Below are 14,951 nucleotides of genomic sequence, written 5' to 3' on the forward strand. Positions count from 1 at the left end.
AGCTTTAGCCAGCTCCTCGGTTGGAGGCAGGGACTGTCTAGGGTTGGGGTTTTTGGTCAGACCACTGTCTGACAGCTCAGGCTGGATTGGGAGGGAGGGAAGAGGAAGCTGAGTGTGCCCGGGGCAGAGGACAAGTCTCTAAGGGTATCCGCGGTCGTTTTCATTCCCTGGGGACTCCTAGTGCAGGCGGGGGGCCGGGCTGAGGGACGGCTTGCAAGGCCTCTGCCTCCTTCGCTCTCTTTCACCACAATTCCTTATTCCACAGAGCCTCTTCGATAAACGGGAAAGGACTGCGGGCAGGCTGGGGGTGGGGGTGGGGGTGGGGGTGGGTCCTGGTCTCCACCCCACCTCTCCTCCGGCAGAACCGCGGTTGGCTCCTGCCCATTCCAGGGCATCGAGGGCGATTGTGTCTAGGTCTGGTCTCGAGCGGCCTAGATTTTAGCGCTGCAGACCAAGAGGAAGACCCAACCAAAGGGAGGTGCCGGCGGGGCCCCCAGTGAAACGAGAGTGTTTGGGAGGGAGCGTGGGAGAGAGGCAAAGGTGAGCCGGCTGGTGGAGGGGGATGGGCCACTTCTCGATCGAGTCCCCAGGAAAGAATGTTTTAGTGTTTCCACTAGCTAGACAAAATTCCAGTTTCATTGCTGGTGTACATGCATGCTGAGTGGTGTGGTGGTGTGTGTGTGTGTGTGTGTGTGTGTGTGTGTGGTGTGTGTGTTGGGGTGCTTGTGCCTTTGCACACCTGAGTCAGGATGCAGGGTCTGCACTCGATCACTGTGTATCCCCTTGAGACAATGAATCTCACCCAATCTGGAGCTAGGCTGGCAGCCCGCAAGACTCAGCAATCTGCCTCCACCCTTTTTTTGAGGGTGAACTCAGGTCCTGCCTACCTGGGCCACCATTGATCTTACCTACTTAGCTAATCTCACTCAGGGAACCATCTCTCCAGTCCTTCCCTCCTCTACCCTCCTTTCCTTTTCCCTTTATTTTCTTTTTCTGGAAACAGGTCATTTATTTATTTATTTTTTGTTTTGTTTGCAGTCTAGGCTAGCCTGAGACTCTACGTGTTGAGGCTGGCCTTGAACTCCAGATCCTCCTGGCTCCACATGAACTACCATGCCTAGCCCTGAAATTCTTGTACTTCCACCCACACCAACCATTAGAGATGGAGCCCAGGGTCTTGTGCTTGCTAGGTAAGTGCTCTGCCACCAAGCCCTAAAAGTTCACTTCAAACTGTTTTAGGCTTGTCTATGAAAAAGAAAACTACACTCTTTCCCTTAAACTCATTAACATGGAAAACTATGTTCCAATTTTCCTTGTTCTAAGTGACCTAGAGGAGTGACCTGAGGTGGCCTGAAGGGCTAATTCAAGGACTCTCCCCCCACCCCAGGAGCCCAGCCAGCTGGGCCGTCCTAGGGAAACAGTATTGTTCATTTTCTGACTCATTTATCCAGCAAACATCCACTGGCGGATTGTGTGAGGTTTCCCCCACTGCCTCCTCACGGTACAACAGTGCAAACAGCTTTTATGATGCTTATTTTCTATCAGCTGAGGTAATGGCCAGCAAATAAAACCAGGAATGAAAGATGTCCCAGAGAAGAATGCTCCCAGCAGGGAGAGCACTCAGACAGTGCGAAAGCTCTGTGGTGGGAGTGAGGTTGTTGTGTGGTCCCAGCAGAGAGGCCATTCTTCTTTCTTCCATGAGGGAAAGTAGGCACAACTCTGTCTCTCTTCCCATGAACGTCCCTCGCTGACAACTCAGACTCGTCCCCAGAGTGAGATTAAAGGGCAGGTCAGCCGGGAAGCAGCCTGGATCAAAAGGCCGTCACATTTTCCTTGGAATAGTTCTGACTTGGTGCCAGTGAATTCCGATTATCTCTGCCTTTTGGTAACATGTAACTTGGCTCCCATCCGGTGATGCAGTCCGGATTCTCTTTAACATTTATTTCCTTACTTTTATGTGTGTATACGTGTTGTGTGGGAGCACTGCAGTCAAATGCAGGTGCCTGTAGAGGCCAGAAGAGGGTGTCAGATTGCCCTGACGTGAAAGGAGGTTAGGAACTGCAGCAGTGCGTGCCGCCCCTGTAGTCCCCGTCAGAGCTCCTGAGTCCTTACCTGGACCTTGCCTGGAGTAATGTGCAGAACACAGGTGCAAGCTGCAGGGTGTGGACTGGAAGCCAGCAAACTGATGGCCGCCTGAAGGCCACAGTCGCACTTGGCTGGTGCAAATACCCCTTGTGCTGTGAAGTGCCACCCCCCTGGACAGAGATTTATACTGTCAGCATTTTCAGTGGTTTAATATGCCTACCGGGAAGTACCTTCTGAAGATGACATCTCTAATTCTGAATATAAAGGGACTCATATCATTTTTAAACATTCCTTATTAGTGTGTGTACATGTGTGTGCATGTATGTGTGTACGGGTGTTCACACACCATAGTGCATGTGTGGAGGCCAGAGGACAGCTTCGCTTTTTTTTTTTTTTTTTCTGAGACGAGGTCTTTCTATGTATTCCCTGTCTGTTCTGTCCTGGAACTCACTCTGTAAACCAGTCTGGGTTCAAACTCTCAGGAACTCCCAGAGATCTGCCTGCCTCTGCTTCCAGAGTGGTGGCACGGAAGGGGTAAAGCCCTGGCCAGAGGACAACCTCCCCTTCCCCCGTGGGTTCCCGGGCTTAGATCAGCTGGCCAGGTTTTGAAGGCAAGCACTTCTACCTGCAGAAACACCCCAGCCCTCTCCTGCTTTTAGTCCAGGGTCACAGATATTTAAATAACAGTGGTTTGAAAGGCTGCCAACTTAGGAATGTGCCCTGGGTGGCACCAGCCTGCTTGGTTTTTACATAGCAACTCAGACTCTTGTCACGAGCGCTTAATTATGCCGGAGGACTTTAACCGAGACACCACAAAGGGCGGCAAGGTATTGATAAAAGCCAACGCCAGAATGATTTTTGAATGCTGCTTTAATCACACAAATCACACAAATATCTAAAAGTTGCCTAGCTCATTATACATCCTATGGGGAATACAATCTGGCCACAGGTACAGGCTCAGACACTTTGCCCCTGGCTTCGGCTGTCTTCTAGGTCCCGGAACTTCTCAGTTCCAGCCGGACCTCAGATGCATCTTCTGTTGACTTGATAGGTCTCGGAGCTTCTCTGCTCCGGCCAGGCCTCAGATGCAAAGGAAGCTGCGGTTGCTCGGGAGCCGCCTTCCATGGCTGGTCTGATAAGGTGGTCCTTTCAGAACTGGTTTGTTAAGGTGGTCTGGGCTTTTCAAGCAGCCGTTTGGGAATTGGCTGGTTAGTGGCGGTCTCTCGGTGTACTCACCAATGAGTCTGGCCTGCCACACCCGAGTGGGCTCTGGCTCCAGTTTTTATACATTTTCCAGGGCATAGCTTTAACTTATCATTCTCTCACATGCACGTGCACACACACACTTCAACTGCCTTAAGAGTGTTCTTAGTTACTATTACTAGGAATATCTTCTTATCTATCCTTGACAGCTCTGCCGTCTTACAAGCTCTCAACGTCTTAGGGGCGTTGCCCAGTCACTGTCACCAAAAATGTCTCTCAACTTTGCTCCTGACAGCTCTGCTCTCTTACAGGCTCATTACAGACTCGTTGTTGACAACTACTCAGCCAAATAGAGAGCTGAGCCTGTGACATCTGGGCACATACTTGTCTGTACCCACAGGTGGCCTTCAGTGGTATGCATTGGCTTCCTTGGTTTGTTTGAGGGGCTGAAATGGCACAAACTCTTGAGGCAGGACCGCCCATCTCACAGGCCTAGTGGTGAGCTCACGAGATCCAATTCGGTAAGCACAGCCTAGAGGTAGGGTGGGAGCTTTGAGGAGCAGCATGAGGGAGAGGCAGAGGGGATCAGGAGGCACTTCAGATCGCGCAGGATACGCTTAAATACTCAGCAAGCTGGGGCAACCAGGCAGACTCCAGGCTGAGGTAAGGAGGAGGAGCCGGAGAGAGCCGGGGTGCTGGGTGCTGGCAGGCTGCGAGGTCTTCCCGGTCTGACCAGGCAGTCTCGGCTCCAGCCCGCCCGTCCTCTGGCCCCTCCCCACTGCCGGCTAGAGTCGCACATGTGTTTTCCTGTTTTCCATTTCGGTCCTAGTCACCCTCTGCCTTTTCTGCTCGTCAGAGTCAACAGCTGCTGAAGTCACACCCCTGATTCTCTTAACTACCACCCCTCACCCCAGTGTGCTGATAACTCCCCCTCCTCTTGCCCAAAGGTCTCCAGACAGGTAAGAGGCGGGGAAGCAGGGAAAGTGGATGTGTGGGGCAGCACAGGAGGAGGATGGAGTGCCTGAAAATTTGATCAAGGAGAGACGAAAAACCATATTTTTTGGCCCCTAGCCCTGGCTCTGTCTAGGTAGAACCTTCGCTCCCATGACTTGAGCTTTTAGTTAATGGAAGCCCTGGTCAGAGCAGTAAACAGTTTCTTTTTTTAAATTCACTTTTTTTTTTTTTTTAAAGGGACGGTCTTAGCTATAGTGGAATATAGAAAAACAAATGGAGCACTGGAGAGGGAGGGGCTGCTGGGCAGCTCTGGTGAGGTGATGAGGGATCCAACTACACCAACATGTATCTGTTTTGTTTCTGTTGTTAAGGGAGGCAACACAGACCAGCTGGAGGGCAGAAGAGAAGTCCCGGGGTCTCCCGGGGAGAGAGCGTGTCCTCACTGTAGCTCACCGCGCATGGCTGGGGAGTCAAGACTCAATTGTGTGCAGGCTCCTGGAGGGAGGGAGGGCATTTCGGTGTTGCCGTCAGAAGCATGGTAGTTCCACGCTGGTGGGCTGCGCTGTCAGGCACTCCATGCCTGGGGCCCTGCTGCCTGCTCCCTGGAAACCCTGGCTTGGAAACTACCGTAGGCTGAAGGATGAGCGTATTTTTCTAGAATAGCCAAAGATGAGCACACCAAAAGGTAGGAAAAGACGACCAGGGCTATGGCGGCCTCTGCGCAGCCTTCAGGAGTGCCCAGGGGATGCTGCTTTCCCAGGCTCTCTGAACCGTGGACGCGGTACACTGAGAGCCAGGGTCTCGGGGAGAAATGTGAGCTGCCAGAGGTGGTGTCCTCTTGCCTTTGGTGCTAGGCAATGGTTGAGAAAAGAGGGGATGTCTCCATGAATGGCAGCCTCTTGTGCCTAGTTGGAGAGAAAGGGCTGGCTAGCAAGGCTGGGGAAGATTCCATTTGTAGCACTTCCTGACGAGACCACTAGGGCATGCTGTTTGCTGGGGTGTGGATTCCATCCTGGCTCAATTCCTTGAAAAAAAAAAAACAAACAAACTGCCAGCCATGAATTCAACCTTGTGCACCCCCCCCACTTCCTTTTCTCCTTTCTTCTTTTCTGGGATTCACGTTTGAATTTGTACTCCAGTGTTGCCAGTGCTTTTGATCCTTAAAGGGCACGTGTCCTGGTGTGTGTTTCTGTGTCTTTCCTAGTGGGCACCCCAGAAGTGACATCATTCTGGGTAGACCTCTCATCCTCACCAAAACGAGAAAGTGGGCAGCAGCCTGAAGGCAGTGGTGTGCCTTCACCTCTGCTGGTCCCTGAAGACCGCAGAGGCTTGCTTATTTATTTATTTATTTGTTTATTTATTTATTTATTTTTCTAAGACAGGGTTTCTCTGAGTAGCCCTTGCTGTCCTGGACTCGCTTTGTAGACCAGGCTGGCCTTGAACTCACAGCGATCCACCTGCCTCTGCCTCCCTGAGTGCTGGGATCACAGGTGTGCACCAGCACCCGGCTATCTGCAGAGGCCTTCTTTCCAATCTAATCTTAGTCCCCTCCAGGTAAGTCATTAAAGAGCCACCTGGAGTGGTTTCCTGTCTACAGGGAAGGTCAGGCGACCAGTGACCAGCAGGAGCAGAGGGCTGGAAGCTGAGGAGACAGCATAGCTCTGTGGTCTTTGTTGCCAGCCTCTCCTCTACTTTGGCACCCTGCAGAGCATGTGGTACCTGCCTAACGGGGCCGCATACAGTCGTGGTGAGAAAACCCACTGAACTGCAGAGCAGCATGTCTGGCCTGCACATGAACTCAAGCGATGCTAACTCTCCTGTGTTTCAGGAGATAGCTGGGAGGAAAGGACAGTGTCTTGGAGTTCAGATGTATGCAGAACTGTCTTGTGAGAAACGTGATCTTTAATTTTTTTTAATTGTTTTTATGTGTGTGTGTTTTGCCTGCATGTGTCTGGGTACTGTGTATGTACAGGGGCTATGGAGTCCAGAGAGCCTGAATGGGAAGGTGGGTTGGGGAGATTAACTGACCCCAGGACATTTTCATAGAATAACCAAAGAGGGGGCAAAAGGTAGAAGGTAGAAGAAGGGTTAGACAGCTAACCCTTGGGTCTCAGAACAGCTAGACTGTCAAAAAGGGCTCAGGATACCAGATTTAAAGTAGATTATAAAAATAAAATAAACTGTGATTTTCAAATTGTGGAACTTTTCTGTTTATTCTGTGCCTTATTTCCACACTTGTGTGTGTGCTAAGTTTTTAATATTTTGAGATAGTGTTTCTCTGCATAGCCCTGGCTGCCCTAGAACTCACTATGTAGAGCAGGTTGGCCAGGAGCTCAGAGATCTGCCTGCCTCTGCCTCCTAAGTGCTGGGATTAAAGTTATATTATATTATATTATATTATATTATATTATATTATATTATATTATATTGTGTGTGAAGGTCAGAGGACAATAGGGAAATTTCTCTTCCTTCCATTATGGGCTTCATCTTGGCAGCCCACATTTTTATTTTTATTTTGTTGACATGGGGTCTCACTTTGTAGCCTAGTCTGGCCTTAAATGCATGTAAATCCTCCTGTCCCAACTTTCTGAGTGGTGGGATTACAGATATGAGCCAACCACATCGGGCCTCCATGTATTTTTAAGAAGTCGAAGGAAGCTTGTATTGGGGCATTCATAGGAATTTTTGGATGTTCCAGAGGTCCTTGGTATGTTTGCCTAAGGATGAAAGAGTGGGATGTCGTTGTACCCAGAAGTCTGACCTCATTTCTGGGCTGTATTTCTTTTGAAATAGCTTGAGGCTCAGAGCATGGGGTGATGGCCTGAGTTTAGAGGCAGCCACCTTCTCTTGCATGGGGAAGTGCACAGAGCTCTTTTAGGACGCCCACGCAGGGTGTCGTCTGAATGGCTCTCTTACTTCCTCCAATCTCAGCATGTGAACAATGTGTCCCATTCTACAACCTTCCTGCCTTTCTTGTTTGGGGTGAGAGAGACGTGAGGTTTGAGTGGGACGTGGAGGACCCGTGGGGAAGAGGTCTCTGCCACCTCTTTGTCCTTGCTAACTCCCTAGACGCTCCAGGGTTGCAGAGAGCACACCCAGTTGGCTGTCCCTTCCTCGGGGCCTCCTGTCCTGGGACAGAGCTGACAAAGGAGATTCCTGAGCGAGCACCTTCTTATCACAGAAAGTGCTGAGCCAAGAGCTCCTAGCTGCCCCTTTCGCAGATGTGAAAGGCCTGTGAACCTTGGACCCAGAGGGTTGCTTAACACTCCTCTCCCTTTTCCTCACCCCTTCCTTTTCTAGCTCTCTCACCTCCTCCTCCCTTCTTGACCTGACTTAAATCCGGTAGGCATTTGTCTGTGTTTCCCTTTTACTGCTGGAAGAAGGAGGAGCAGCTAGACCACAGTTCTTGGAGGGTGTGTGTACCGCTTTGTCTCTGAACTGCTGCTGGCCATTGCTGTGGGAACCTGCTTCTATCCAGAGCCAGGGAGTGAGTGTGTCCCACCGTGTCCCCTTCTGAACTCTCTCTGCTCTTCTGCATGTCCAGTCACTTCCTAGAGCTCCGGAGCCTCTTGCTCTGGAGTTTCTCCACTTGTCTGGTTAAGCCCTTCCTATTTTGTGCAGCTGTCTTGAGCTCTGTATCTCTAGGCATCTGCTGCCTGGCTTCGGCTCTTTCCTTTCCTTGGTTTGCTCTGGTATGTCTCCAGCAGTTCTATGGTGGGTGGGCAGCCGCCGCCCACTATCTCCAGCCATCTCTGGGTTCTGCTGTGTCTTTGGGCCGCTCTGCTGAAAGTTCATTCCTAGTTTTTGGCTGGTGTAGATGTGAGGGATTTGGGATGCTAGAGGCTGGGACAGGTATCTGGGAAAGGACCAGCAGCACAGAGAGAATTGCCTGTCTTTTTTTTCAGGATGGGTGGGGCCGCCTGGGCTCTGCCTGCAGGGAAGATGCCTGCTGACCATTTGTTAATGGATATTTCCGAGCAGGGAGGTGGCTGTACATCCCTAGCAGGAGCACTTTGAAAGCATCAGAAAGCGTCAGGCTCGCACACAGACTCCTTAGGGGAAAAAGAGCAGCAGAAAGAGGATCTAGCAAATTAGTCGATTTCAGGGCTGGTTCCTCCTGCAGACATCTTAGCACAGTGACTTTTGAAACTGAAATCGGAGGGAAGAGAGACTTTTTGGGAGGGTTGTGGAGTGGGGGTGGGGAGGCAGAAAAAGAGGTTCAAACCATGATGGTTGTATGGAGAGCTTCACAAACTGCCTCAAGCCTGTGTCACAGTCGGCTCCGGCTTTAGCTGTCAGAAGAATAGGGTATGCTACATCCTAAGGACAAGAGAAAGACTGGTGCTTTTCAGGGGGAAGAGTCAAGTTGGGGTCATTTTGACAAGCTTTGGGGGAAGAGGTTTTTGGGAAGTCAGAGGCAAGAAAGATCTCCGCAGTGGTGGGTGCTGAGTGTGTCAGATCCCATGGAGTGGGAGGGAGAGACACTGCAGTTACCAGCCTGGTCTCCTTTCTTCCTCAGAGGGCAATGCAAGCAAGCTGGTGAAGGCCTTCCTCCTCTCCGCCATGGTCAGCAGCAGCACCAAGTATGAAGTGGCTGCCCAGCATGAGGCAGATGCCCCTGCTCTGGGCGATGGAGCCAGCCCAGTGTCCGAGCAGGGCCAGCTGAAGAAGGAGATCTCGGAGCAGGTCCAGCTGAAGAAGGAGATCTCGCTGATTAACGGCGTGTGCCTGATCGTGGGGAACATGATTGGCTCCGGCATCTTTGTCTCCCCCAAGGGTGTACTCATGTACAGCGCCTCTTTCGGCCTCTCACTGGTCATCTGGGCTGTTGGGGGCATCTTCTCTGTCTTTGGGGCCCTTTGTTATGCTGAACTGGGTACCACCATTAAGAAATCGGGAGCCAGCTACGCTTATATCCTGGAGGCCTTCGGGGGCTTTCTTGCCTTCATCCGCCTCTGGACTTCTCTGCTCATCATTGAACCCACCAGCCAGGCCGTCATCGCCATCACCTTTGCCAACTACATGGTACAGCCTTTCTTCCCAAGCTGTGGCGCCCCCTATGCTGCTGGCCGCCTTCTGGCCGCCGCCTGCATATGTAAGTAGAGATGGGCAGAAGCAGGGGTGTGAGTCCAGTCACAGAGAAGGGGTTGGGAAATGAATGCCTATGACAGGTTTTTTTTTTTTAATTATTATTGTAAAAATTAATGTTTACTGTGGGACAATAGCTTAAAAAGCCCTCAAGTTGAGGCTCCGGGATCAACTGCCAGTACTACCCCTAAAAAAAACTTTTGGTGTGAAAATTCAGTTTAGCTTAGTTTAAGGGTTGCTGAGGAAGCGGGTTAGAGCGCTTGCCTAACGTGCAGGATGCAATTCTTTGATCCCCAGCACTGTATAAACTATGTGCTAGTGCCTGCAACCCCAGAATCTGGGAGATGGAGGCCTCTTGAAGGTAAAGAGTTTAAGGTCATTTCTTCCTCAGCAAGTTTGAGGCCAGCCTTGCCTACAAGAGATCCTGTCTCAAAAAGCAGTCAAACAGGTTGGATGTGATGGAGCACACCTTTAATTCCACAAGGCAGCTAGGTGGGTTTCTGGGGCTAGCCTGGTCTACATAGTGAAACCCTGTCTCAAACAAACAAGCAACAATTTAATAGAGTGTTAAAAAATAAAGGAAGAGTCCGGCCTTGGTGGGGCATGCGTGTAATCCCAGCACTCAGGGAGGCAGAGGCAGGTGGAGCTCTGTGAGTTCCAGTCCAGCCTGGTCTACAGAGTGAGCTCCAGGACAGCCAAGGCTACACAGAGAAACCTTGTCTCAAGCCCCTCCCCACAAAAAAGGAAGAAAGGAGCTCACCTCACATTTTCCCTAGCACTGGTTGCCTTGTAGCAATTGCATGCCTTTCCTTGTTCTCCTTCAAGAATAGTTTTGGTCTGTTTGTCTTTCTAATGAAGTAGAGTGATACCATTTTACCTATAATGCTGTAAATTTTAGCATTTACCAGATTACCTAGCTGCAGGCCTGTTCATGGCCTTGGATACTGGTTCCAGTTTCTTAGATTTACAGGTGATCATGGTAATGGCGCATTTCATTAGTGATCCTTTATTCACTTTCTGGAGTCCAGTGGTGTCCTGTCTCTTCTGGTCCCCTCCCATCTCCCCCCTTTCCTCAACTCCCCCCACTGCCTTCCCTCTCCTGTCCCCTATTCCCCCATTCTTTCCTCCTCTTTTTTCTGAGACAGGGTTGTACAGCACAGACTGACCTGGAACTCACCCTGTTATCCAAAATGGCCTTGAACTTGGCATCTTTAATGACTCGGCCTCTGAAGTACTAGGATTATAAACATGTACCACTGTGCCTGGTTCATGAGTGATTCTTTCTTTTTCCTTCCTTCCTTCCTTCCTTCCTTCCTTCCTTCCTTCCTTCCTTCCTTTCTTCCTTTCTCTCTCTCTCTCTTTCTTTCTTTCTTTCTTTCTTTCTTTCTTTCTTTCTTTCTTTCTTTCTTTCTTTCTTTCTTTTTCTTTTTGGTTTTTCAAGATACGGTTTCTCTGTGTAGCCTTGGCTGTCCTGGACTCATTTTGTAGACCAGGCCGGCCTTGAACTCACAGACATCCTCCTGTCTCTGCCTCCCTGAGTTCTGGGGTTACAGGCGTGTGCCACCGTGAGTAACTTTTAATTATGTTTATTGATAAGAAGTAGCTGTATGTATTATGGGATACAGGGTGGCATTTCATATTTTTGGTTGTAAGCTTAGCCTTTAATGGCTGAGCCGTCTCTCCAGCCCTGGTGTGGCATTTTAATCCATATGTACAGCATGAATTATCAGCCAGGCAACTTCCATATCTGTCATCTCATCAGTGTGTCTCATTTCTTTGTGTTGGGAATGTTCAAAACTCTGTCGGCTATTCTGAAGCATTCAGTAAATTGTTGTCAACCACAGTCTGACTACACTTCATAATCTTAGACGTTATTTGTCCCTCTTCTATCGGTCTTCATTTCTCTACCTCCTTTCCCCTTCCCAGGTTCTGGTACCCTCCCTGTTGCTTTTTTCATTACTGTTCTATTACCGTTTTTGTTTCTTTGTTTGTTTGTTTTTTAATTAAGACAGGGTCTTACTGTGTAGCCTCGGCTGGCCTGGAACTTGCTGGGTTGACCGGGTGGCTTCAAACCTGCTTCTGTCCCCCAAGTTTCACTTATGTTTAGGATTGCTGTAGCTGTTAAGTCCCACCTCCCCACCCCAATATAAAATTTGTGATTTAAAAACAAAAGATAATTTGTGTGTGCGTGCACAAGCAGACCCCAGAGGGAGATGCCAGGTGTTTGGACCTCTCGCTGTCTAACTTACTCCACGGAGACAGGCGACTTCCTGAACCTGGGTCGAAGCTGGCGGCCAGCAAGCCCAGCAGCCAGCAAGCCCAGCGATGCTTCTGTGCCTGCCACTGACAGTGGGACCATGCTCAGATTCTCGCATGTGGGCTCTGAGGATTTGAACTCAAGTCCTTATGCTTACCTGTGCAGTCGCTTCCCTTTGGGTTGTGATTGTTTTTCCTTCTGTGAAGAATCTCATGTGTCTTCTGAACTGGCACTGTAGGCTGCTCTGGGCAATGCAGATATTTCAGCACTGTTCTCCAGTCAATTCTCTGTCTCCTTCTCTTTCTTTTTTTCTCCTCCTCCTCCTTCATCATCTTCCCCTTCTCCTTTCTTCTTTTTTGACACAGTTCTTTCTCTATAGTATTGTACATCTTGGAACTCTATGTAGACCAGGCTGGTCCCAAAGGCACAGAAATCCATTTTGCCTCTGTCTCCTAAGTGCTGGGACCAAGGGATCAAAGGGATATGCCATCATCCTTGGCTCCTTTTATTCCCCCATGTGTGTGTGTTCTCTTTAGCTTTAATTGTTGTTTTGCGATTTTCACTGTAAAAATCATTAATTTTCTTCTTTACATGTATTCCAGGGGCCTTATTTTTGGCCACTGTTTGTGAATGGGAATGGTCCTTGATTTGTCTTCCAGCAATTTCAGTATGGGTGTATAAAAGAGCTACTTAGTTTTTAAAATGCTGGTCTTTTATTTTGCAACCCAACTGAATTTGTCACTTCTAACAGTTTTTGGCAGGAGTCTTGAGTTTTCCTGTGTTTAATGCAGTGTCATGGGCAAACAGGGATAGCTTGACTTCCTCTACCGTGTCTTAGCGTCCTCATTTCTTCAGTTGCCTTATTTCTGCGGCCAACCCTTCTTGAACTGTACCCTGTAAGAGTCAAGCAGGCGTGCGTATGTGTGCCTGTAATCCCAGCACTTGGGTGGTGGTGAGGGGTACAGGAAGATCAGGAGTGCAAGGGCATTCATTTTTTTGAGATGAGGTCTGACTATGTAGTTGAACCTGGCCGCAATTTGCTTCGTGACCTAGGCTGCAAGGCTGCAAGGCCTGTAATATGTTCATTTACCTTGGTGTATGTGTGTGTGTTTGTGTGTGTGTACGTACGTATACTTTCACTTGTGGTGTGCCTGTGTCACAGTTTGTGGGAGGAGTTGGAAGACAAATCAGGTGTTGGTCTTCACCATCTGCTTGAGGAAAGGTATCTTTAAAAATGTTATTTTTAAAAATAATTTTGTACATGTATACAACATATTTGGGTCATTTTCACTCCCCCGTTATCCTCTCTCACCCCCTCCCACTCTAATGAAACACCAGTTTCTCTCTCCCAATATCAGCAGTTTTTTTGTTTGTTTACTTGTGACCTGCTGAATTTAATAAGGTTTGCTCACACGAGCATCGGCGGAGAGTCATTTCCTGGAGCATGGGCAATGCAACCGTGGTTTGGCCCCTGAAGAAAAGAATTCCTCCTCTTCCAGCAACCTGTAACACCCATTAGTCCCTCAGGGGCTGTGTCCCTCCCAGGGCCCCTCCCTTAGCTCCCCCCCCCCTGCAGTGCTGACTGGCTCCACCTTGAACAGTTCTGGGGCAGGTAACAACAGCTGCAGGTCAGGAGTGCCATGACACGTGAAATCCAGAGACTGCGCTTCACAGCCCTCCCCCTCATCCTCCAGCTCCTACGGCTTTTTTTTTTTTTTTTTTTACCTCTCCTTTGAGATGCTCCCTGAGCCTTGGAGCAGGTAATATAGATGTTTAGGGCTAAGCAGTCAACACTCACTTGTCCTCAGGATGTTGACCAGCTGGGAGTCTCTACATTAATCATTGCTGGGACCAAAAGAAGCTTCTCTGACCAAGCTTGAGAGCAGCGTGAATCTATGGATATAAATATTAACATCCAGAAGGCAGATTGATTACCACATCCATTTAGCAACACAGCAGTAGTCGGTTCCCCCTGGGGCCTATGACCTCCTGAACCATGGGCTTTAGACAAGGTCTACAGTACCAGGCATGAATGCTCTCTTACAGAGCTGGCAAAGCAGTTGGTTAACCACGTAACAGTCACATCTTCTGTTGTGCCAAAGGGGACGTGGGTATTGTAGCGTGCATGGTTCACAGCCGGGTAAGACCTGTTGATGGCTTTTTTTTTTCCTAGTAACCAACATGGCACTGTGAAAGCTATGCGCAGCAGGGAGGAAGTTTCCAGTTCAGTTCTAGCCGACTCTCTCTCACGATGCAGTCCTGGCTGGCCTAAATAGTGCTCTTCCTCTCTCTTGCTCTTGTGTGTGTGTGTGAAGCTTGGAGGTCAGAGATCAACCTTGGGTTTCATTCCTCAGGAACTATTCACCTTTTTAAAAAAGCCTTATTTATTCTTATTTTATGTGGATGACTGTCTTACCCACCTATGTATCTGTGCGTTATGTGTGCGCCTGGTGCCAGATGAGGCCAAAAGAGGGTGTCAGATCCCCTGGAACTAGAGCTATAGGCAGTTGTGAGCTATAGGTACCATGTGGGTGCTGGGAACTGAACTCAGGACCTCTGGAAGAGCAGACAGTGCTCTTAACCTCTGAGCCATCGCTCCAGGCCCCCCCCCCCCACTGGTAGATTGTATGTGTTAAAAAAATTTATCCATTGTTTTCTAGGTTTTCCATTTTTGTCATATATTCAGCTGTAATGATCCTCTGTGCTTCACTTGTAACGTCTCCTTTTCATCTCTGATCTGACTTATTTGGGATTCTCTTTTCTCTTGTTTAGTCTAGCCCTGGTTAGATACCACAGGCTAACAAATGAAAAGCCCAGTGCCGGGAATGGGTTACACCTTTTAGATTTGATGATCAGTGAGCTACACTGATTTCCAGACATTACAGGCTTTTGCCAGTGTTATTAGTTCCCTTCAGAATTGTAAGACACCATTGCTGAGGACAGCCAGACAGCCGCATGAGTGTCAAGCTGTGCCTGGCCTGGAAGCCTCATCTCTACTGGCTAGCTTTTAGAGCGCTGGAAGGTGTTATGCAGTCTACTGGTGGGGGAGAATAATGGTTAGTCTCACTCATCTGTGAACCCTGAGAACTACAGCAACAGTCTGCCTGGTAAAAGATGTGCCCATGGGTACAAGAGTGGCCTGAATGTTACAGGAATAACTAGCTACTCTCTGATTGGATTTTAGCCTGACCTCCAGGGCTAGAGAGATGACTCATTAGTTCAGAGTACTTGCTGATCTTCCAGTGGTCCTGGGCTTGACTGCTAGCACCCACATGGCGCTCAACAAACAGCAGTCTGTAACTCCAGTTCCAGGGAATCTGATGCCTTCTCCTGACCTCCATGGGCATCAGGCACACATGTACAA

The 14,951-nt window shown here is 49.2% G+C and overlaps 1 protein-coding gene across 11 annotated transcripts in view; it reads left to right on the forward strand.

The window, feature by feature from the left end:
- Positions 1–14,951, forward strand: part of Slc7a7 (solute carrier family 7 member 7) — a 49,976-nt gene continuing 35,025 nt past the window's right edge. The window contains exons 1-5 of one of the 11 annotated variants that reach the window (XM_021639611.2): positions 7–144; positions 1,039–1,190; positions 3,689–3,809; positions 4,118–4,247; positions 8,762–9,337. In XM_021639611.2, coding sequence (XP_021495286.1) covers positions 8,806–9,337 — 532 coding nt within the window. In that variant the 5' untranslated portion in view covers positions 7–144; positions 1,039–1,190; positions 3,689–3,809; positions 4,118–4,247; positions 8,762–8,805. Of the gene's footprint in view, positions 145–1,038; positions 1,191–3,631; positions 3,810–3,928; positions 3,952–4,117; positions 4,248–4,628; positions 4,928–7,064; positions 7,730–7,837; positions 8,551–8,761; positions 9,338–14,951 lie in introns of those variants that run through there. The other 10 variants (XM_060391217.1, XM_060391220.1, XM_060391215.1 and 7 more) reach the window with 10 other exon arrangements.

Source organism: Meriones unguiculatus, chromosome 9 (assembly GCF_030254825.1).
Source record: "Meriones unguiculatus strain TT.TT164.6M chromosome 9, Bangor_MerUng_6.1, whole genome shotgun sequence".
Taxonomy (NCBI): Eukaryota; Metazoa; Chordata; class Mammalia; order Rodentia; family Muridae; genus Meriones; species Meriones unguiculatus.